This window comes from Schistocerca nitens, chromosome 5 (assembly GCF_023898315.1).
Source record: "Schistocerca nitens isolate TAMUIC-IGC-003100 chromosome 5, iqSchNite1.1, whole genome shotgun sequence".
Classification (NCBI taxonomy): domain Eukaryota; kingdom Metazoa; phylum Arthropoda; class Insecta; order Orthoptera; family Acrididae; genus Schistocerca; species Schistocerca nitens.
This window is the reverse complement of record NC_064618.1, coordinates 635,870,619-635,895,306: the sequence shown is the minus strand read 5'-3', so window position 1 is coordinate 635,895,306 and position 24,688 is coordinate 635,870,619. Positions and strand designations below refer to the sequence as shown.

General features: G+C 38.1%; 1 protein-coding gene across 5 annotated transcripts in view; it reads left to right on the top strand.

Annotated features, from left to right (window-relative positions):
- LOC126260923 (negative elongation factor D) overlaps nt 1-24,688 on the top strand; it is a 229,231-nt gene that overhangs the window by 31,678 nt on the left and 172,865 nt on the right. For all 5 annotated transcript variants that reach the window (XM_049958411.1, XM_049958412.1, XM_049958414.1 and 2 more), the window contains exon 3: nt 12,467-12,545. In XM_049958411.1, coding sequence (XP_049814368.1) covers nt 12,492-12,545 — 54 coding nt within the window. In that variant the 5' untranslated portion in view covers nt 12,467-12,491. The remainder of the gene's footprint in view (nt 1-12,466; nt 12,546-24,688) is intronic.

Sequence of the window (24,688 nt, the reverse complement as noted above, 5' to 3'; positions counted from 1 at the left end):
AGGCCCCATTGGAGTCGAACGCTCACAGGTTCAGCCCGACTTGCAAGACAACGATGCTGGCGCATCACTGTAAAAACTATACTGCCCATATTCATCCTCGAAATCACGCAATATACCACAATCTTGCAGTGCACTGTTGCGTGCCTGCAAGCATTGGCATGAACGTCTCACAAACTGGTTGTGGCTGCTATAGAGCGTATCACGACTTCTCAGGACGCTTTTAAAAGCACGTTCTTGTATGCGCCTGTTTGTGCGACATCTCCTCACTCGTCATTATCCCTCAACATGGACACCAGACAGGAAAGGACAAAAACATTGCTCATGAAAAGGTAGTATCTCCTACTCCATCGACATTGGAAGTCGCGAACATAAACAAAAAAAAACTGATAGCAGCTGTAAATTCTTATGTGAGACAACGCAGCGTGTTAATACTTTAGCAATCTTAATCTATTAATGCAACAATTATTGTTCCCCGAAGAAAGGTTCATATATTTGCCTGTTCTACTATGCTCACCACTTACACTACTACTATAGCCAGGTTCATGTATTTGCCCATTCTACTATGTACACCACTTACACTACTACTATTCCATGAACTTCTTTATGTCAGAGATGGGGTGGAGTCCTATGGACTTCTTTCCTTTCAGCGTCTCCAATTCATAAGCATTGTGGTGAGCTGCTCTCCTTATACGGTACGGGCCGTTGTAAACAGAGTAGAATTTTTGGCATTTCATTTTTTGTTTGTTAGAGAGTCGGAAAGACTTCACGAGCACCCTTTGTCCAATTTGGAAGTCTCGTAGACGAGCTCCCCTGTCGGCACGTCTCTTCCTGACCTCTGCTGCAGCCCGTATCCTCTTGAGAGCCAAATCCACTATGGCTCGGTGCTGCGTTCGCGCCCTTGGTGGGAAGTTTACGACTTCGGTTATCAAGTCCTTAGGAATCCGGTTTTTCAGTACTGTAATGGGTGCCAATTTTGTTATCCCATGGGGTGCCTCATTGATCACCTCCTGGAAGTCTTTAAGGAAAACGTCCCATGTCGTGTGCTGTTTGTTACAGTACAACCGGCACAAGTTTCCGAGTTCCTTAATAACCCGTTCTGCAGCATTCGAGCTCGGATGGTGTGAAGATATAAAAATGGGATCAATTTTACATCGACGCAACGTCTCCTTCCATGTTTTTGACTTAAACTGTGGCCCGTTATCAGAAATAATTCTACTCACATGACCAACCTGTGGTAGGGAATCCCGGATTAGGGCTCGTGATACAGTTCGTCCTGTCGCCCTCTTCAGTGCCGTAAAGGTAACGTATTTGGACGTTAGTTCAACAAACACTAATACGTAAGTATATCCTCTTCTTGTTCTTGGCGAAGGTCCCATCAAATCTGTTGCTGCTAATTGTCTTAATTTGCTCGGTACGATTGGGTATATTGGTGCCTGCATGCTCACAGTGGTGTGCTTAGCCTTTTGGCTTTACACACCGATAGTACCCTCCGAATTCGACGCTCCATGTTTCGAAAGTAACACATGGTCCTTAGCTTGAGATTGCACTTGCGTGGTCCGAAGTGTCCATAGCTGAGGTGAGTATGCCATATAATCTTGTTTATTAGGTGTTCAGGGATGCATACCCCCCAATCAGTGTCATTGGCATAATTTCTGTGGAAAATTATGCCTTTCTGCAAGAGGTAGAACTGCCCGATGGTGGCGTGTCTTCTGTCTGTCCATTTCTGTTTCAGTAACACTAGGGCAGGGTCCTTGTCTTGCTCCTTCTTGATGTCCTGCATACTACAGGTAATAAAATTTTCAAAGGCTACTTTCTACATATAGAAAAGGCAGTAGTGATTTTCCTCCAGATCTTCTTCTATGTTGTGCTCAAATCCGATCGGTGACCGTGATAAGGCGTCTGCAATAATGTTCTGACTGCCGGGGATATATTCTATCGAAAAATTGTATTGCTGCAGATATGATGCCCACATAATGAGCCGCCTGTGATTAAGCTTTGCAGTCATCAGGAACTCGAGTGCCTTGTGGTCAGTGTAGACCCTCGTCTTGTGACCAAACAGAAGGTATCTGAATTTTTCAAATGCCCATACAATAGCCAGCGCCTCTAACTCGGTTACTGAGTAATTCCTCTCACTCTTGGCTAGTACTCTGCTACCAAACGCAATTGTCTTCCACACCCTGTTTCCTTCATGTACATAGTCTTGGAACACCATGACACTTAGACCTGAGTATGAACTGTCCGTGACTATGCAAAGCTCTTCTGCTAAATTAGGGTGTGAGAGGATGGGTGCTTGTAATAATGCGAATTTTAATGCTTTCCATTCGGATTCGGCCACCTCATCCCATTCCCAAGGAATCTTCTTTCCTGTAAGTTGATGCAACCTAGGACTGCTCCGAGTTTTGACATGTATAAAGCGGTTGTAAGAATTTATGATCCCCAAGAACCCCCTTAACTGCTTCTTTGTCGTAGGAATGGGAAACTTTTCAATCGCTTTGATCTTTTCGGGATTTGGCGCAATGCCCTCACCCGTGGTGATATGTCCTAGAAATTTGACAGAGGATGTCCCAAAATTCGATTTTTCGATATTGATAGTCACTCCGTATTCCTTGAATGTCGCAAGGAGTTCACCGAGGACCGCATTGTGCTCTCCCCAAGATTTCTCCGCGATCAGCAAATCGTCCACATAGCTGGTGACATGACGTTTTAAATTATCGCTTAGTATGCCGTCCAGCCCCCGAATGAATGCGGCAGACGAAATGTTCAAACCAAATGGTAGACGACGAAACCGGTAACATCTTCCAAATGCTAAAAAGGCTGTATACTGTCTGCAATTTGGATGGAGCTCGATTTGCCAGAAACTCAATTTTAGATCAACTGATGAGAAGATTGATATTCCATGGAAGTTTTGTAATAGTTCCTCTAATCGCTCCGGTCTGTCTGTTTCGGGTTCTGTTATGGTATTAATCTGTCGCGAGTCCAAGACTAAACGAATACTACCATCTGCCTTCTCGACTACTCTTAACGGGTTATTATAGGCTGAAACCATAGGTTCTATTATTCCTTCACTCAGCATTCGCGTAATTTCAGCTGCTACTTTCTGTTGATATGCTAAGGGGATTGGATAGCGTGGCACACGAAACTGGTTGTGCGGATGTACACGGAATTCATATTGGAAGTTCTTTATTGATCCTGTCTTGGGAATGAAGACCTCTGCATGTTCTACTAGTAATTTATGAAGTTCTTTGCGGTGGTCGCACCTTATATTCTTTATTGCTTCCTCTTTTTCTCCTATTTTCTCCTTTATTTCTCCCATTACTACGACTTCATTCTCATCCGTGTCTTCTCCCCTACCCGCAACGTCGACCTGTTTTTCCTTTCTGTCTTTCTGACACGCATAGTTTATCCGAACACAGTTAGACGGTAGTTGAGCTGGGATCAGCTGGTCGTCGAACTTAATGTGGACGGGATTCCCTTTCCTCAGAACCACTTCACCTCGTCCTAGATCAACTATCGCTTCATGCTCATTTAGGAAGTCCATTCCTATTATCATGTCGATCGCCAGATTTGGCACGATCCAGAAGTAAGACTCTATTTTCTGTCCTTGGCAGGAGAATTCCAGTCTTGTTTGTTGGGTGACCTCCGCACATTTACCCGCTAATGCCCCTTTTATTTTGGTTTTCTTAACCGATAGGACAGGCCAGTCCATCTCCTGAGAGCACCTCTTGTATGCTGCCTCAGATATTGCTGTTATGTAGCTTCCACTATCTATTATCGCATTCATACTCTTTCCAGCTATTGTTACTGTGATAAGAGGTTGCCGATCCTGTCGAGGAGTTGTTTTATGTTCTTCGAGCAGGATTTCTGATAAATCTTCGTAATTTATCATCTGTAGTTGGCCAGGTCCGAGATTACGTGCGAAATTCCGGCGGCCTGTGTTCGCACTAGTCTGGCGTCAATCCCTTGTTAAGCTCCCCCTCCTCTGACGTGCATTAGGATTTGCGGGTCTAGTTTCAATCTCCTGGCTCCACTGTTGTCCTTGGTTTCGCTCTCTCCAATTACGGTCGCTTTGCCGTTCGTTATTCCTCCTATCCCAGATTCCTTGTCTAGATTGACCCTGCTCCCTGACGTTCTGGTTTCCGTGTCTCTGGTTTCCATAACCTTGAATAGCGTAACCTTGGCTTCCGTAACCCTGGTTTCCTAACTGACCAGTGTGATTATGCGATCTGTTGTCGTTTTCCCTTCCTGGCCTGTGGTATTTGTTACTTTGCCCCTTCTTCCTGTCCTTTGCGTCTTGTTTATCAAAGACAACTTCGAGTTCGCGCAATAGACTCTTGAATGCTTCTATGTCAGATCCACACTTCCCGACAAGTGTCTGTTGGTACCTAACTGGCAATTTGGAAAAGCAAAATTTAATGATTTCTCCGTTGCTATATGGACTATCTAAAAATTGATTCTTCTTGAGTAAATCATCAAGAAATTTGGTTGCGCTCCTATGCCCGGACACTTCCAGTTCAGGACAAAATATTATTTCCTCTTTAATCCTGTCTTGCGTTTCCTTTGACCAGTAGGTCCGCAGGAATGCACCCACAAATTCCTGATAAGTCCGACACGTCGCTACCACACCTCACATCTTTTCCGCAGCTTGGCCTTCGATGTGTCCACACATGAATTCTAATTTTGCTTGGGTTGGCCATGATGCCGGTAATGAAATTGTAAACTGCATCACCCAGCTCTTCGGATGCATCGACCCTCCATTTTCTTTGAACTTCTGGAATTTTAGTATCGACAGGAAGTGATTGTGATCAAAATCATGTCTGATCCTCGCAGTGCTCGTGTGCCCGTTTTGCTCTAGTTTTGCTATCCGACACTCTACTTCTTCCATTCGTTTCGTGTTGTTCGCAACCGCGATATTACCCTGAGTTTTTAAGAACGCTAGGGATTTTGAGTGGGATTGTGTTGTACGTCGCAAGCGCCCTGCGAGTTTAGAAGTTGCTTCCGCGACTTTCATTGCCCCTATTGCTGCCGTTTTGGCCAGGCCTGCTACTTTTTGTGCAGCCATTGACATTTGTTTTACTTCTCCACATTCTTTCTTTATTGTTAGTAATTCCCCTCGAATTTCTCCTATATGCGAAATTATTGCCTGAGTGTCCTTACGCTGTTCGTCAGCTTCTTCCTTCTCCTCCTTACGCTGTTCGTCAGCTTCTTCCATCTCCTTCTTACGTTGTTTCTCATCTTCTTCCTTCTCCTTCTTACGTTGTTCGTCAGCTTCTTCTTTCATTGATCGTAGGAAGCTCAGTATTGGGTTAATGTCATCATTTTGATCCTCGTCACATATGGGTGATGTAACTCTGGACACCTGGGCGATAGAGCTCTGACGTGACCGAGCTGGCCCCTGTCTGCTCTCGTTCGTTTGATTATAAACTTCTGCTACCGTCTCGACCTGTGTGCCTGTCTCTGTTTCATCCTCTACCTCACTATCATAATCACGGCGGCGACATTGCTCTAAGATCGCGTCCAAATCACCTTCCTCATCAATGACCCTGTCATCCTGTCCTGCTAAAAATGTGCCCATCTCATCTCCGAACCTATCCCCGTCAGTAAACTGCCCCTTATCCATTATGCAATCCTCTTTTGTTTCAACTTCGCTCGATAATAGTCGTGCCTTACTTCTCGTGATCATTCATGAAAAACAATTTTATCTAAAATGCACAATAAAAATAATCTACTCCATATATTTTTCGACATAGACACAAAATTTCAACAACGCCGTTCCCACGCATGTAATTACATGCACAGAAACTGCACACAAACCCGACAAAGTGTGAAGTGGTACGGACACCACATCAAAGAAACATACAAAACAATGAACAAACCAACAAATATATACGCTGAAAACAAAAACAGTAATCATGCGCAGCTACTTAAAACTAATCACGGAACTACAAGAAAAACAAGTTGGGTATTAATCATTAAAAAAAAGTAGAGAAAAAAATTTGAATGTTCCTACTAAGAATACTGTTTGCTTATCAGTGATTCACAGGAAACATCCGAGGCTAAGGGTCGCCATTTTATGCGAGGTGCCGGGGCTAGCAACGTATTTAACACTAAATTCTTCGAGAATCTTCATATATAAATGATGCTCTAAGCCCCCCCTATTCTAGTTCCGACCTTTGCTGTTGCACATGGATTAAAAAGAAACGCGAACTGACTGTAATCGACCCTGCAAGTGGAGTAGAAAAGAGTTTGGCACATGCAATAATTTAGTTTGATAAACATTAATTAAATCAAGGAAAGTTTCAGTAACGTAGTGAGAAGTGAAAGGGTTGCTCTACCGATTAACAGAATGAAAGTTCTGTCCAAAATAACAATATGATTTATTATGACTAAACTCAAAATAATAAACAAAACACATGAAACATTTACAATACATCAAATTGGCTCAAATTGGATACTCAAATAAATGCTGTGAAGGTGAAGTTGTCCCTAAACTAGATTGTGACGAAGTGGTATGTGGAGCCAATTCCTTGCAACTCAAATCTTAAGAGAAAACACACAGCCAACCCAACATTAATTGCTGCTACCCAAGACAGAACAAAGTTAGAAAAAGATGAACAGGCGCGCTCTGCTGAGCTCTGATTATCACCTAGGAAAATCCCTATCTGCCGGTGTTGCGGACATACATTACCAAACTGTCTTCTTAACTGCCAGAACACGATCTGGCGTACCGGAGGCGATGGCTGGTTGCTTCGACGTCCCGTCGTGGTGATGATAATGTCGCGAGTATAGCCCAAAACAAATTATCCTGGTTTGGTTTTTCCAGACTAAAGACTTCCTAGCAATACAAATACGAAGAAGGCTCGCCACACAATCACTGACGGTACAGTGATTGATTTTAACAAGCGAAGTCACACTGTAACCCCGATACAGTCAACTTTAGCCAAAACTGCTCAAGACAGACAACATAGGCCGCTTGTACGCAGAACGCTCAATTGCCAACTGTACTCGGAAAGTTACGTTGAAGTCGAAACTTCAGCAACTTCGTCAAACAGTTACAATTAAATAAAAGTATATTAGACAGTCAACGGAAAGCAGGCTGTCCAGAGCAGCGAGAGCTCCGTCTTGTAACCTACTCCGACCGAAAGGCGAGAGCCGACTACCACAAGAGCACCCGTACAAACCGAACACAGAACATTCCCGCCCCCACGACAGTGGCCGTGGTTAAACGTTCAATCAGCAACTCGAAAACCGGCGGAAAACGTGGGAATTTGCGCGCCAAGGCTGCTTGGGAACACAAGTCATTCCCACGCTCGCTGGTAGCCCGCCAGAAAGTGTTTTCGCTAAGTTCCTGCGAAGTAACGGAACCTCTAGCCCAGCCGCTACTTCAGGCCCCTGCGAGCGTGTCTCCGCCGCTATTCTACAATGTCGGCGTCTGGAAAGCATTCACTTGACCCACTCACACCCGTCAACTTACCCTTTCAAGATCAGCAGAGCCCGCCTGTCACCGGACCACGCGGGTGACGAGAGACGCTGCGTGGGAAGTCCGCGTGTGAAGGAATAGCAACTTTTCACCGCATGCAATTAGAGAGGAAAATCGTAAGATAGAAATATGAGAGGGGGGTCATGCCACCTCTCAAGACAACTTCCTGTCAGTTACTCTGAACTGTGACCTTTCTGATAGGAAATAACAAATTGAATTGCACACCTGAAACAATACTCCATAGGCATGCAATTTGATTAGAAGCTGCTTGAGAAGAATGGTGTCAGAAACCTTCCAGAAATCTATAAATATGGAATAAACTTAAGATCCTCCGTCAATTGCACTAATTACTTTGTACAAATGAGCAACCAATTGTGTTTCACATGAGTGATATTTTTTGAATCTGTGCTGATTATGTGACAGTAGATTGTTTTTTTCCAGGTATTTCATAAAGTTGGAACTCAGTACAGTTCCAAAACCCTAACACAAATTTATATCAGTGATATGGGATTATAATTCAAGTGGATTTCTTCTATTCTCCCACTTTTTATAATGGTCTGAGCAAATTTCTAGTCCTCAGGTATGAATCTTTTGTTGAGTGAGTGATTGTATGTTACTGCTAAAATAGGAGCTATTTCACCAGCATACTCTGAAAGAAATGTAATTTGTATACAATCTGTACCAGAAGACTTTTCTTTATTAAATGACTCAAATTAACATTGCCTCACCAACGGTATCTAGTCTTTTCAAAATTACTCAAGGATTGACAGTTCAATAGTAACATGTGGAGGGATTGAAAAGAGAGGAAACCATGCATTTATGGTGTTTTTTAAAGCATTATTGGCGCATATGTAAATGATTTATCTTCAGGAGTCATACATACTAAAAAAATACAAAGCTTCAAGACTTTTTTTTGATATTTACTTTAGTTTGCTGATAGTTTACAAATTATAAACTAATGATGACATAAAGTGTAATTATATTAAAAGGTGTGAGATGAGTTACTGAGCAATTTCTTCCTCTTGAGCTTCCAAAATTTTAGACTCACTCAACAAACATGACATATGTGTAGCAAAATTACAGCAAACTGTGAAACCTAACAAGTAGACACATGAAATTATGTCAATGCTATGATGCTGGCGCAGCCATTTGTGAGAGCAGCTGTTACCTTTGCTAATGTTACTTTCAAAACAATTTAAGAAATTGACAACAGAAGGCAGCACGAGTCAAGGGGCAGGTGGTGAGACATCTGTACATTGTTCTCATACGCAGTGGATCCAGTTTTTGAGCAATAGATGGCTTGCATGTTGAGAAGATCTTGGTCCGACCTGTAGTTTACTATACTTCTTAACACACAGTTGTGGTCTGAGCTATGCAAGGGCTTGGTCTACAAAATGTTGATGTACCAATACGTAACTGGCTTCAATATGTTCTGGAAGAGTTTCACTATGTTTTCAGTTTAGTTTTGGCAAATTATTTACACGATATAAGGATAGTTTATGAAAATACATTTTCTGACTTTGCTAATTTTCAACATAGGGAATTTTTTTTGCTATAGAAATTAGGTGAACACATTATATGAATGAAATCTTAAGAATAAATCACATTTTTCATCTACTCCCAACCAGAACTCTGCCAGAGTTTTTGTAACGTGAGATAATTGCAGTTAAATGTGATGCCCAATGGCCTGATCAAGTATCAAGCACTTAAAAGTTACCTGCATGGTTTTGTTATGAGAAACGAGTTGATAGGGTTATAATTAACCTGTTATTAAGTTTTCTGATCCACCTACTTATTTGTAATGTAGCAAAATATAAGCTTTATGCATGGTTATCACAGTGTGAAACATATCTTAAATAGGCACACCAGTATTGGGAAAGAGAAGATACAAAGAAACAGTATCTCAGTACTACTGCAATTATATTGTAAACAATTATATATATATTTTATGTGATTTAAACTGAATTTGTGAGAGGAATGTCATTTGGAGTTACTTGCTAATAATATCCTTATTATTAAAATGTCAAAAGTTACAAAAATATAATTTTGTTATGTAACATATTTGCTGCATACTCCAAACATACCACTGAATCTGCCTATACTTCATTTCTGTGTGGTGATTATGGAAACACACCACTGATTCTCATCACAATGACAGATGCTTGAAATGTCGGTCACTGTCATCATTGTAGACTTCAGTCTAAGGACTGGTGTGATGCTGCTGTATCCTGTGTAAGCCTCTTCATTTCTGAGTAACTACTGCAACCTACATCCTTGTGAATCTGCTTAGTGTATTCATCTCTTGGCCTCCCTCTACGATTTTTATCCTCCACACTCCTCTCCAATACTAAAGTGGTGATCCCTTGATGCCTCAGAATGTGTCCTACCAACCGATCCCTTCTTCTATTCAGGTTATGCCACAAATTCCTCTTCTCCCCAATTCTGTTTAGTACGACCTTGTTAATTACATGGTTACCCATCTAATCTTCAGCATTGTTCTGTTGCACCACATTTTGAAAGCTTCTATTCTCTTCTTGTCTAAACTGTTTATCGTCCATACACGGCTACATTCCATACAAATGTTCCCTGTTCTTGTCAATTGATCCCTAATGCTCTCTCCGAAACTATCTACAACCTCTGGTTCTTTCAGTTTATCCAGGACCTGTCTCCTTAAATTCCTACTTTTTTGCAGTTTCTTCAGTTTTAATCTACAGTTCATAACCAATAACTTGTGTCAGAGCCCACATCTGCCTCTGGAAATGTCTTACAATTTAGAACCTGGTTCCGAACTCTGTCTTAACGTTATATAATCAATCTGAAACCTTCCTGTGTCTCCAGGTCTCTTCCATGTGTACAACCTTCTTTCAGGATTCTTAAACCAAGTTTAGCAATGAGTAAGTTATTCTCTGTGCCCCATTCCATATTCACCTACTGTTTTTCCTTCTCTTCCTTTTCCTAATACCGAAGTCCAGTCCCCAATGGCTATTAAATTTTTTCCTCCCTTAACTATCTGAATAATTTCTTTTATCTCCTCATAAGTTTCTTCAATCTCTTCACCATCTGCAGAGCTAGTTGGCATATAAATTTGTACTGCTGTGGTAGGTGTGGACTTAATGTCTATCTTGGCTACAATGATGTGTTCACTATGCTGTTCATAGTAGCTTATCTATGTTTCTATTTTTTTATTCAATATGAAAACTACTCCTGCATTGCCCCTATTTGATTTTGTAATTATAATCCTGTTTTCATCTGGGTCCAGTAATGTGTGTCTTTGTCGAAAAATGTTCAGGCACTACAGAAAACATTCTAGGCAGTTCAAGTTCCACCAGATTTGTTAAAGATTGTAGTTTTTGTATTAGATGATAAAATTGGGGACTTCCTGACAATAACATGGCCTTTTGGCTGTCTGTTTCACAAATTTTACAAGCCCAAAAATATAGCTGTAGTAGTTGGTGGCAAGTGTCCTGCTCCTCATGTTGTTCATTAAATTGTGGAAAATCTGTAAACAAAAGTTGTGTGGGAGACATTCTTGCTACAGTTGCTAGCTCTTGCACTGACTGTAATATAACTGCCCACAGCTCCTGGTGACCCTTCACGGTTTGCGTTAGTAAAAATAAATAAATAAAAACTATAATCTTTGCGTAGTTATAGAATTATTCACATTTGATTTGCACACGTAACTGGTTCAGAGTTGCTATAGCTTTTGTTAAAGGACGAGCTACTCGAACAAACAACGGACTTTATTTGCAACAAGAGATATGTGAACAGGATGCTACTAGGAGCAATGCAAACTGTCTTCAGTCCTATTCCTAAGAAAAGTGCAGTCCAAGCACTATCAGAATTCTGCACGTTACAAACAGAGCCCACCATATTAGCGTTGTAGCGAATACAACAACACTCGCAATGTGCACTCCACTTCTTGTGCAGCATACAGAGAAGAGTCGGACTGATCCTGGGCTGGATTATATGCTGCAGTCTGGCATGAACCTCTGATGGGATCATATGTTGGAGATTGGCATAATACCATCAGTGGTTCGTGTTTGAGGATCAGCACCATCCGACTACATGGTTGATAATAATTTTGCATCAGCTGTTAGGTTTCCATGGTAATGCCAAGTGCTGCCACTGTACTCTCAAATGTATCTTCTCACATAGAACCACATGGCCACCCTCTCCCCTCGCAAAAGAATCTTATTCTTCATGTTGGTGGTAGTTAGAATTTAATTTTTTTGTATTGTTTTTTATTTATTCTTCCCATAAAAAAATTTGTGGAAGTTTTGGGCAAGAGAGGCTGGTGTGTGTGTGTGTGTGTGTGTGTGTGTGTGTGTGTGTGTGTTATATTTCCGAAGGGGGCTTTTTTGTCCAAAATATTAAATGTTTAACAATCTTTTCTTTGTGTCTGTCTGATTCATTGCTTCCTCTATGTGGTAAGTAGCAATTTATTCTTTTAATAATCTTGTTCCTATTCCATCCTGGACTTCAGATTATTCTTACCTTTGATACATGACTTCTTCCTTCTGTAACACCTTTTTCTCCATCTTTGCTGCCTTTCCTCCTCAAAACACACAGTTCCCTCATAGCCTCCACTTTGAGTTGGCTAACACCTCTGCCTCATCTGCTTCAATCAATTGCTCTTGCCTCTCTGAAGAAGGAACCAGTTGTTCTGAAAGCTAGGAGTTCTGTGATCCTACTTTTCAAGTGTTCTTACAAGGGGTGCTGTGAGTTATAACTCCCAGAGGTAAGTAATGCATAGCTTTTCTCTCTCTTTCTAATTTTAATTTCTGTCATAGATTTAATATAAATTACTGAAATGTTATTGTATACTGTGTGAGTCCCATCTATTAATCATGCACATGTTAATATTTGGAGGAAAATCCAGGCGTATCAAAAGAAATGTGGCCCAATAACTTGAATATTTTAATGTATAGTTTACATGGTTCATATTCTTCTTTCAGTAATTTTGTCATTAATATGTTCCAAATTTTTCAGGTCGTTTTACATTAGCAAACACACAATGGAGCAGAGATTTGAGGAACACAAGGAGTGGGAAGGCGAACCAGATGGAGAGGTAATATACTGAACATTCAGTTGGCATTAAGTCACATTTTCTTATGCAGAGATAGAGCTATGCTGATAAATGTGTCTAGCACAGGTTACATCAACAAAAGGGATGTGAATGTAGAGCAGAAGTTATACTTGGTAGATAAGAAAATGACAGAGAAGTATGATGAAATTTGAGACAGCTTAGAAAAGAAAAATAGATGCCTCAACAGCCACAGACAGTGGCTTTGTGTGTGTGTGTGTGTGTGTGTGTGTGTGTGTGTGGGCGCGCGCCTGTGCGCGGGCGCGCAAGCATGTGCGCACATGTGTGCATGTGTTGGTGTGTGTTGTCTAATTCGGAAGAAGGCCTTTTATCCAAAAGCTAACTTGTTTAACAATCTTTTTGTTGTGGCATGGTGAGTTGCAATCTATCCTTTTCGTAATTTTTGTAATATTGTTATTATTTGCATAAGGTGTCATTTTCAAGTTCTAACACCATAACAAAGGTCAAAATTTAATAATGATTGTGGTGTTGCTCACGCTGCTAAATACTGCATTTTTGGGCAACAACAAAGTTATTATGTGGCAGGTGTCATTAGAGCACAGTTAATAAAGTCATTTCATGTAATAATGAATAAACTAGGCACTTATCTTTTCGTGTTTCCCATGCTGGTCTCGTTGTATAAACATGGCTCAATCGTCGAAAATCTAGGTGGTTATGATTCCAAGCTCGGATGCAAAGAGGCCTAGGTTTTATTCTGCTTTATTCAAAAGTTTTATAGATGTGTTTCACAAACCATTCTTGCAGATTAAACCTTTGAAAGTTAGCACAATGGTGATGTAAAAAAATAATCAGCACTCCGAATTTAAGTTACACTTCCTTTTTTATTGCTTTGGTTGCAGTATCACGTAACACACAAAATATCACTTCACAATACAAAACATACTTGAAAACATCTTCCTCACTGTTAAAGTTCACATTTTATAAGCTGACTACAATATGCGTCTTTCCAACATGAGTCCAAGACTTGACTTTTTCTAGGTCCGACTCTCTAACAACTAACAATAATCGCTTACGCGCCCAAAAATCTGAGTTACAAGTACGTCAAAGGTCATAGTGACAAAAGAAAGTATACACATAAGAATAATATCATTGCAATACAAACATATCGATGTATCAAAGTACCTCTACATTAATGAAATCAAATCTGAATGTTATCTCAGAAATATGTCAACTACTTTACAGAAACACAGTAGAATATTGCTGGTATTGAGAGGTTCAGGTGAGGTGCCGTAATGGTTAAGTAATTCAAGTAACATTACAAAGTGTACATGTAAATGTGGTTATATGTATATATGCCATTAGCAGATGATACACAAAGTCAAAACAAAGAGAAAATGCAGAGGTGTGTCCCAGTGACTTTGTCAGTCCTACTATTTACATTCAACCAGACCTTTCCAAACCAGCTGAATATAAATTGCACTACAGAACACAATACTGCCCAAATTCTTTATCAAATGAACTGCAAGGCGCAAATAAAGGGAAAATCCTGGGATACTGCATGAATTAAGTAAAGAGAAAATGATGAAGCATGTTACAGTTCATTGTCACATTACAGAAAATAGTATCAAGTAACTACATTCATACCTTCTGACAAATGAGTTATGATACATATTTTGTTTGGTAAAGGATTAGAGCAGTGATGCATGCCTTGGCTATTTCTTTTTCACTTATTTTGTGATGTACTGATAGCATTTGCGAGATCTTATGTTCATGTACATGTGAAATTGCTATGCTGAAATTGACCAACAGTGATCAAAAAAGTGTATTATGCAGCATCAGTGGAACTATGACTTCTTGCAATATTTGTCGTTCTAAGTGTGGTGAAGTGAGTGGTTACTGTGAGTTATTATTGTTATTATTATTATCTTTCTTTCTTTTCTCAGACGTTATGTCTGGTCAAAAATGGAAAGTGACGCGGACCTTGATCAAGCGTGACTTCCTTTTAACTGTACGGTATATGTTATATTGCATTTAGGAACTTTCGGGTAATTGAACATGTATCAATAATTACAGATTTCTGTAGTTGTATATACAAGTTTGGATGTAGCTGTATTGCATTGATGTACTGGTGGATATTGTGTGGTATGACTCCTGTAGTTGATAGTATAATTGGTATAATGTCAACTTTATCCTGATGCCACATGTCCTTGACTTCCTCAACCAGTTGGATGTATTTTTCAATTTTTTCTCCTGTTTTCTTTTGTATATTTGTTGTATTGGGTATGGATATTTCGATTAGTTGTGTTAATTTCTTCTTTTTATTGGTGAGTATGATGTCAGGTTTGTTATGTGGTGTTGTTTTATCTGTTATAATGGTTCTGTTCCAGTATAATTTGTATTCATCATTCTCCAGTACATTTTGTGGTGCATACTTGTATGTGGGAACGTGTTGTTTTATTAGTTTATGTTGTAAGGCAAGCTGTTGATGTATTATTTTTGCTACATTGTCATGTCTTCTGGGGTATTCTGTGTATTTGCTAGTATTGTACATCCACTTGTGATGTGATCTACTGTTTCTATTTGTTGTTTGCAAAGTCGGCATTTATCTGTTGTGGTATTGGGATCTTTAATAATATGCTTGCTGTAATATCTGGTGTTTATTGTTTGATCCTGTATTGCAATCTAGTTTCTGCTCGTTCTATAAAGAATTTTCTTAAATTGTCTACCTGTCCATAATGTAGGTTTTTTATGTCGATAAATCCCCTTCCTCCTTCCTTTCTGCTTAATGTGAATCTTTCTGTTGCTGAATGTATGTGATGTATTCTATATTTGTGGCATTGTGATCGTGTAAGTGTATTGAGTGCTTCTAGGTCTGTGTTACTTCATTTCACTACTCCAAATGAGTAGGTCAATATTGGTATAGCATAAGTATTTATAGCTTTTGTCTTGTTTCTTGCTGTCAATTCTGTTTTCAGTATTTTTGTTAGTCTTTGTCTATATTTTTCTTTTAGTTCTACTTTAATATTTGTATTATCTATTCCTATTTTTTGTCTGTATCCTAGATATTTATAGGCATCTGTTTTTTCCATCGCTTCTATGCAGTCGCTGTGGTTATCCAATATGTCATCTTCTTGTTTAGTGTGTTTTTCCTTGACTATGCTATTTTTCTTACATTTCTCTGTTCCAAAAGCCATATTTATATCATTGCTGAATACTTCTGTTATCTTTAGTAATTGGTTGAGTTGTTGATTTGTTGCTGCCAGTAGTTTTAGATCATCCATGTATAGCACATGTGTGATTTTGTGTGGGTATGTTGTATCCATAATTTGTATTATTTAGCTTGTTGGATAGTGGGTTCAGAGCAAGGCAGAACCAGAAAGGACTTAATGAGTATCCTTGGTATATTCCACGCTTAATCTGTATTAGCTGTGATGTGATATTATGTGAATTTGTTTGGATATTAATTGTGTTTTTCCAATTTTTCATTACTATGTTTAGGAACTGTATCAATTTAGGATCTACTTTGTATATTTCCAATATTTGTAGTAACCATGAGTGGGGTACACTATCAAAAGCTTTTTGGTAATCAATGTATGCGTAGTGTAGTGACCTTTGTTTAGTTTTAGCTTGATATGTCACCTCTGCATCTATTATCAGTTGCTCTTAACATCCTCGTGCTCCTTTGCAACAGCCTGTTGTTCTTCATTTATAATATTGTTCTGTGTTGTATGTGTCATTAATTTCTGTGTAATGACTGAAGTTAATATTTTGTATATTGTTGGTAGGCATGTTATGGGGCGATATTTAGCTGGGTTTGCTGTGTCTGCTTCAGATAAGTTATTCCTTGTGTAAGTGTATCAGGGAATGTGTATTGGTATGCAATGTAACTGTTAAATAATTTAGTTAGATGTGAATGTGTTGAGGTGAACTTCTTTAGCCAGAAATTTGCTATTTTATCTTTTCCAGGGGCTTTCCAATTGTGAGTAGAATTAATTGCTTGGGCGACTTCATGTTGCAAAATTATCACTTCAGGCATTTGTGGTATCATCTTGTATGTGTCTGTTTCTGCTTGTATCCACCGTGCATGCCTGTTATGTTGTACCGGGTTTGACCATATGTTGCTCCAGAAGTGTTCCATGTCTTTTATGTTTGGTGGAGTGTCTATTTTAATGTGTGTGTTATCTATTGTCTGGTAAAAATTCTTTTGGTTTGTGTTGAATGTTTGGTTTTGTTTCCTCCTATTTTCACTTTTTTTGTATCTTGTAAGTCGTTTGGCCAATGCTTGTAATTTCTGCTTCTTTTCATCTAATTGCTCTATCGCTTCTTGTTGTGAGATTTTACCTAACCTTTTTGGTTTTTTTTTCTGACATTTCATTGCTTATAAATTGTGTTAGCTGTCCGATGTCTTTTCTCAGTTTTTCTATTCTGCTCTGTAGCCTGTGTTGCCATGCTGGTTTTGTGGGTTTCTTCTGCGTGTTGGTTGGTTCTGATCTCTGCCTTGTGTGTATATTTAGTGTAGCGAGTGCTCCTATATAAACTAGTAGTTGTAACTCTTCCATAGTTGTGTTTTCATTTATTTTTTTGTGTATGATTGTGTTGATAGTTTTTATTGTTGTTTCGACTTGTGGGTTATTTGACAGTCTATGCAAGAATGGTCTAATGTCTGTATTTGTGTCTTTGCATTCTATATATGTCAGCTGAAATTTTTCTTCTATATCTAACATGTGTGTCACTTCGTGTTCTATTTGTGCTTGTTCTGGTGGCTGTCTTAAGATTTCGTTTTCCTCTGATTGTTTAATTGGTGCGTGTTGTTCTTTGTTTGTTTGCTCTGGGATGTTTGAGTCCATTACTGTATTTTCTTCTTCTTCTTCTGATTGCACATTATTTTGTTCCAGTATTTGTTGTACTTGTTGTTTGATGTTTTCTAATTCTGACTGGGGTATCCTCTTATTTTTGATTATTACACGGATCTGATCAGCTAGTCGTCGTTCTGTTAAAAATTTTAATTCTGGGTATCTGGTAATAAATGTTGTGTATACTTGTGATCTGTATCCAGTTGTGTTGGTTCCTAGGTTTGTTGCTTGGTAATAACAGAACATGAGGTGTCGATTAACTTCATCTGACCATCTCATCCTCTGTCTTTGTTTTCCTTCTAGGGTGGTTGCAGGAAGCATATCCTGCAAAACACCTCTATTTGGATTTAAATCATTTTCCAGTTGGCTAGCAGTGTCGTTACCATTGTGGGCGGGCATAGGGTTCAAGCGTCGTCCCCGACCATGACGGCGCTTGTCCGAGGCTTCTTTAGTTCTGTCCTGAACCAACTAATCACACTAAAAGGGGGGTTAGCCCTATTAGTGGTTTGTTCTTTTCGTCGCCTTTTACGACTGGCAGAACATACCGGAGGCCTAATCTTTTCCCGGGCCTCCACGGGGTTTATTATTATTATTATTATTATTATTATTTCAGAAAAATGAGTGTAGAGACTACATTTAAGTGATTCTTATTTTATGTCACTTCTGTGACTCATTAGCCCATCACATTTGTTTCTTTTATAAGCATGGGGCCCTTGGAATAGGAGGTGGGGCTTGTCTCAACAGCAAGTGTGCTATGAGCTGATACGAAGTTTTTGTTCCCAGTGCCTTCCACAAAAGAGCCACCTTATAGTGTATGATTGGTAATATTTAAAATACCTATTGGTATGGATAATGAACACTTTTGCCAAACCCTTAGTTCTCTTGGTGCCTGAATAATGTGCCAACAATGCTGTTCATCGTTATGATGATGTATATTTGATAATTTACATGTTGATTGAGATAAGTGATATTCAACTCATTTGAATTACCCAGTCCCCTGCACTATACTCTGTGACATCATCACACATTTCCACTTTAAAGATCACACAAAAATATACAAGGAACATTTTAGTAGCGATGTGCAATGTGAGTTTAAATGTACAGATCAAACAAAAATAAACATTTTTGTATTGGTAGGTAAACTGTTTAGGTAATCATCATTTCACCACTGATCTCCAATAGCCATTAGTATGTACTGGTAGTAGTGAGTAAGTATATCAGTCAAGATATTAGCTAAAGTTTTGCAATGCATCAAAAAGAAAACTTAAGTCTGTTGTACATATTGTGTTTACCATCAACACTGCTCTTCTGTAAATAGTATTACCGTTTTACCTGTAGTAAATGAAGTTTTGCCCCACACTTCCAAGCATGGTGTTTACCCATTTAATATTCACCCAAGAGAACTAAGTTTTCCCTGCTGTAGGTGGTGGTAGGGGAATGAAATGTGCTTCATGGAGAAATGATTTTGGCATAACTGCGGAAACTCGCAGGTCAATAGTTAGGGTTACTGTTTTTTTGATATGTTCAGTGAATATTGTTTTCCATTTATCAGTTAATGTTCAATGTTATTAAAAGAGTTCGATAACTTTTGGGTGAGCCACCATATACACTGCTTTTTTTCTTTTATATGCCCCTCAACACTGTTTGTTACTCATAGTAAATGACTGTTCAATTAAACTGTTCACATTTTGCCTGCTACAACACAGGACCTTGTTTCTTGTTATAATTTAACCACACACTTATGTGATTAATGAAAGGGGACACAGTCCAGTAATTTTTTTGTGATTCAGTTTTAGACAAAAATAACTGTATTGTCAGAAAAAAATTTTTCGCGTGTATTTATCAGAATATTTCATTACTTTGCAAGTCTACTTTTTAGTCCTCCATTACACCACATAATACAATAAGGCTTTAACAACAATAATGGAAAAAAAAATCAGGTGGCTGCCCACCAAGAAAAGTAAAATGTAGCTAATATATTTATACATTAATGTCAAAGCTTATTTCAATAAAGATTTATGGACATTGATACAAACACAATAAAATTACTTGAAATAGATCCAAGTATTATTAATTAATGTAATTACTTAATCTCATGTAAAACGTATTTACTTAATAGGTACACATGCTAGATGGCAATATCAACTCACAGATCCATATTACATTTTTAGACATTTTCAGTTATAGCTTATAGGTGTCACAGGTGAATACTTTTATATCCTCAGTACCTCTAAATGTCAGATACACCATAAACTGACATGGTTAATATAAAACAGTGGAAAATCCAGCTTGGAATGTAACAATATAATGAAAAGGACAGCTGCCTCTCACTATATTGTGGAGATGCTGAGTCACAGAAAGGCACAACAAAAAGACTGTCACACAATTAGCTTTCGGGCAACAAGGCCTCTGTCAAAATTAGACAAAATACATACATGATTATTTATTTTATTATGTTGATTTTTTGTTTATTTAATTATTTAATGTAAATAATTTTGTTGTTTTTTGTCTTAGTGTATTTTATAGAATTGATTTTTAAAATTGTAGTATATTGTTAATGAAATGTTCTATTAAAAATATAATTTTAAATTTTTTAAAGTAGATTTTTATTTATTGTACCTTTTGTATCAGGGTTTATCAAAATTTTAGTATTTATATTACTTGTCTTGATTTGGGTTGATTTATAAAACGCACACACTCATGCAAACACAACTCGCAGTTTTTACAAAGGCCTTTTTGAGTGAAAGCTAATTGTGTATCAATCTTTGTTGTGCCTTTCTGCGACTCAGGATCTCTGCTATATGGTGAGAAGCAACTATCCTTTTCATTATATGGTTAATACGAAGCTACACTGCTCTCCTCTCACAACAAAAGTTATGTCTGCCTCAAAGTACAGGTCACTGGGTGAGATGATAGGACACTTGGCTTCTAATTTGAGTTGAGAGGTGTTAAATCTCTACCCAGCCACTGTTGTTTAGATTTTTCATGCTTTCCCAGAATCAATCAAAATTATGAAAAATGTGTTCCTTAGCAGATATATCAGTGACAAAGAACAGCTACTCAAAAGATGTGAGTTATGTAATGTACCAGCACCCCCTATAGAGGAAAGCCTGCGCGCCCGCTCAGTGACGTCACGCATGTAGTCTGGTGCCGGTGCTCGCAGTCCGTTTGGCCACAGCAATAGACTGTTAAGGGGACCGCTCGAGGAAAATTCGTAAAGAAATCTGACATACCTCTCTCATGAATTACAAGATTTCCTTTCTTAAATGACCCAGTTCTTTTGTCTGTAACTTATTTCTGCATACCTTTTAGCCCCGACGTAAAAAGTGACTGTAATAACTTTCACTATCTGAGGCATCAAAACTCCCAAATGAATGGACCCATTTCATTGTAGTTTATTTTAAAGTTGCTCTAATGGGGATTGTCACGACTTGTTTCATGGCAGTCTGGTTAGCCGTTCAAAGATCGTCAGATACAGAAAGTGCAAGTGTTTGCCACCAGTGTGCTCTTTTCCAATACCATTCCTAAACTGTAAGTGCTGTAGTATAAATTGTAAATCTCGAAAAGGCCAATCTAAACGTCTGCAACGGTATACATTTATCTTTTATGGCTGACCACCATTCACCACTCTTCTGTTTTGCAGTTCCTGTGTAAGACGATTTTTAATCACAAAAATTTTGATTGAAAGCCACCCGCGAAAGAGTCTCGTATGCTCTCGCTGACTTTCTATCAGGGTTTTTGTTTTGTTTTTTAAGTTAAATATTGCATCACGTTGACGCAGGTCTAATAATGTGGACGGCACTTTGCAAAGTAGCACACTTGCAGCTAACATTTTACGGACACTGTTATTGCCGCTGTTTATTATGTAGCAAAATCCATTTTAAAAGCCGATTGGTTGATATACCTGTGAACTAAAAAAAGAAACACGAAAATTGGGCAAATAATGTTCGAATTATAACACCCCCTATAGAGAGGCACTGGTAATAAGCAATTGTATGAGTCGTTTCAAAAACTAACACTGCCCTGAAAGACATGTTCTACATATGTTTTAGTCCACCATTTCAGCAACCTTGTATTCATGCTTTTTTTTTTTTTTTTTTTTTTTAAAGTTTAAAGAAATTTCTCCTGTTAATAGTTTTTAAGTGAAATGCAGTTCTAATGAATGATATATCTCTTCTCAGTTTGTGCACCTTTCCCTAAGAAACTTTCTTTCCATTAAGAAAATCTCACTGACCTAAGATGAGTATGTAATGGTATTGCCATAAATTTTGGTATGCCAATACAAATTTCAATGAATTCTCTTTTCTCAGTAAGTTGTGGTCTTCAGTCCTGAGACTGGTTTGATGCAGCTCTCCATGCTACTCTATCCTGTGCAAGCTTCTTCATCTCGCAGTACCTACTGCAACCTACATCCTTCTGAATCTGCTTAGTGTATTCATCTCTTGGTCTCCCTCTACGATTTTTACCCTCCACACTGCCCTCCAATGCTAAATTTGTGATTCCTTGATGCCTCAAAACAGTAAGTTTAAATTTCCATTGTGTATTGAAATTACATGAGGTCTCAAAATACAGATTACCAGGTTAGAATTTCGCTGCTCTAAACTGAATACCTTTGAAGAAAGAATGTTTCTGTACTAAGAAATATATACTTTGAAACAAACTGTTTGCATGAATTGCACATAAATAAATTTCAACTACGAAGTAAACTTTCATTTCATCTGTTGAGAAGTTTTATGACGTGATGTGACCTGTGGTGAAATAATTGTTAAAAATGAACACTTACCTTCATTTGGCATCACATTTGGGCTGCACTCACCAGTGGCTTAGATACTTCATCCTTCCATAAGTTGGGGGAAAGGGGTGGGGTTGGTGGTTCAGCTCTATTTAGTTGCAATACTTGAACAGATCATCATTCCAAAATATATATACTGGTAATTGTTTAGAAGTGGAACACAAGTTTCATCTACTGACCATACTGATATGAATGAATGCAAATGAAGTAAAAAAATTCTGTGTATGAATGAATTTATTTATTTCTTTTATTCATCTTCCATACACTCTTGTCAATAATCACTAACACATGGAATGAGAAAAATTTTAGATTGTAGTGGTTCACAATAGAAAATTATAGATGTACAACATGAATACTATGTAGGGACAAAATAATTAAGACTTATGGACACCAAGGCCAAACATTAACAATAAGCACATTCTTGAGAACTTAAGTTTCATAATTTTAGGAATAATAATGATAAATTTTGAACAACATTAATTATTAAATTGCTATTTTATAATCTCCTGGGTAGTAATGGAAGGTCTTTAAGTAAGTGGGACACTAAAAGAATGCAAATAAAATACTGCACCATAAAGTTTTGTGTAGGAAGAATGCATATGAAAGCACTGTAGTAGAAAAATGGCGATGCATATAGACATTATATTAGGTCACCCTGTAAATTGCAAGTAATTACCATCTGTAAGTGTATGTTATGTGGCAAAAATGTGTCAAGTGGTGTTGGAATATGATCTGGTTACATTAATTAGATTAGGTGAGTGAAAAGCAATTGTGACAGGCTTAAGCTTTTTGAATATTCCTTTATAAACAAATATATTCAAAAAGCCAACAGAAGGGCGTACCTGAGAGTCCACCTCAGATATTTTCCTCCTCAGCAAAGATGAGCTAACAAGAAGGCACTTTATGGCACAGAGCAAGCATCTATTTAAGGAGCTCAGTAATTAGTCAACCTGAGGATTAGTGGCACTCAATAGTGCTTGTAACAGAAGTGAGAGCTGTTCCACAATTACATTACTATTAGATGAGGAGACCTGCCAATCATTATACATAAAGAAGGCCATGAAAGTACTGCAAAGCCCTCCCCTACCAGCTTCTCCATTTGTAATGGTAGTAAAATATATACAAACATGATCTACATAAGAAAATGTTGAGAGAACAACAGTTATAACAGCTGCAGAGAAAGTAGTAAACGCAGAAAAAGAGAGGCAATTGTCACAGCATGCACATCTGCACTCATAACAGTGACAGTAGTAGAAGACAGAGGAACACCACAAACACTACGTGAAATCGAAGTTTGTCTACCTAAAGAATGCATAAATACTATAGTAGCTTTTTCAACAGTAACAATTAATGAATCATTATAAATTGGCAGATTTCTCACATGTATCACAAGCTAAAGTAATAACTTCAGTATACAAAGAAAAGTGTTGCAGAGAATGTAGAGAACTATAGAGCAATTTTGCTCTTGTCTTCCATTTATCACCAAAACAAACTAACCTTGTTTGCAAAAAAAGTGGAGTCTGCTATAGCACAGTTTGTATAAGTTTTTCTCAAAATAATAAAGGAAGGTGATCAAAATGGCATTGTCTTGTCTTTGTCAAAGGCATGTGGCATGTTGGGCCACATAACATTATTACACTAATTAGAAATACTATGAATAAGGCGTGCAGCAAAGAAGTGGTTTAAGTCATACTTTGAAAAGCAAGTGAATTGATTTTTAGATTTCACATACTATAAAAAGATTACTATTGGTCCTCTCTGCCTGCCACATCCCCTCCCCTCCCTCCTGTATGTATTATTCACCATACAACTTCAACTGAGAAAGAATTAGTGTAAGATTCTTTATATTAAAGATTAATTTCTTTGATAAAAATTTCAAGTTAGGCTATTAGTGTTGATAGCTGTTAGCAGCTATATATTAAAATATTTATATAAGCTCTCAGCCATAAGTTGCAATTTGGTAAGTTTGACTAGTTTCAGATTAACCTAATTAGTTCAGCTTAAGAGGCATTTGTTGATGTGGCAATATTACTGATGACAGGTTTTGTGTTAATGATTTAAAAAGAATCTAAGATAAAGATTTCCAAATTATGTTGTAAGAGTTTGCAGTTTTCGCTGAGTGTTTTTTGAAATTTTTTTTTTCCATTAACCTTTTTACAGTAGTTGTTTAAAAATATATTGACACTAACCCAAACAACACTTTTCATTATTGTCTGGGATGAATGTCCATTGCAGCATACCCCATCAAATAATAAAAAGTCATTTTCGTGAAGAGTAGCAAGTGCTACTGCACAGGCAATAGCATGTTGATTCGTACTGGCAAGAAAATCTCTTTCATGTTCTTTGAGAAGTTTGCTGATGACAATATAAGTGTAGACAATCATATTTAAAATAGTGTCTGATGGGTATTTTAGTCCTCCATGATCAAGTCTCTGTATCAAACTAAAATGTTCGTTTATTGGCAACTCCTTTTCAATCACAATTTCATTAAGGCAACTCTCACATTTCAGCTTCTTAATCAC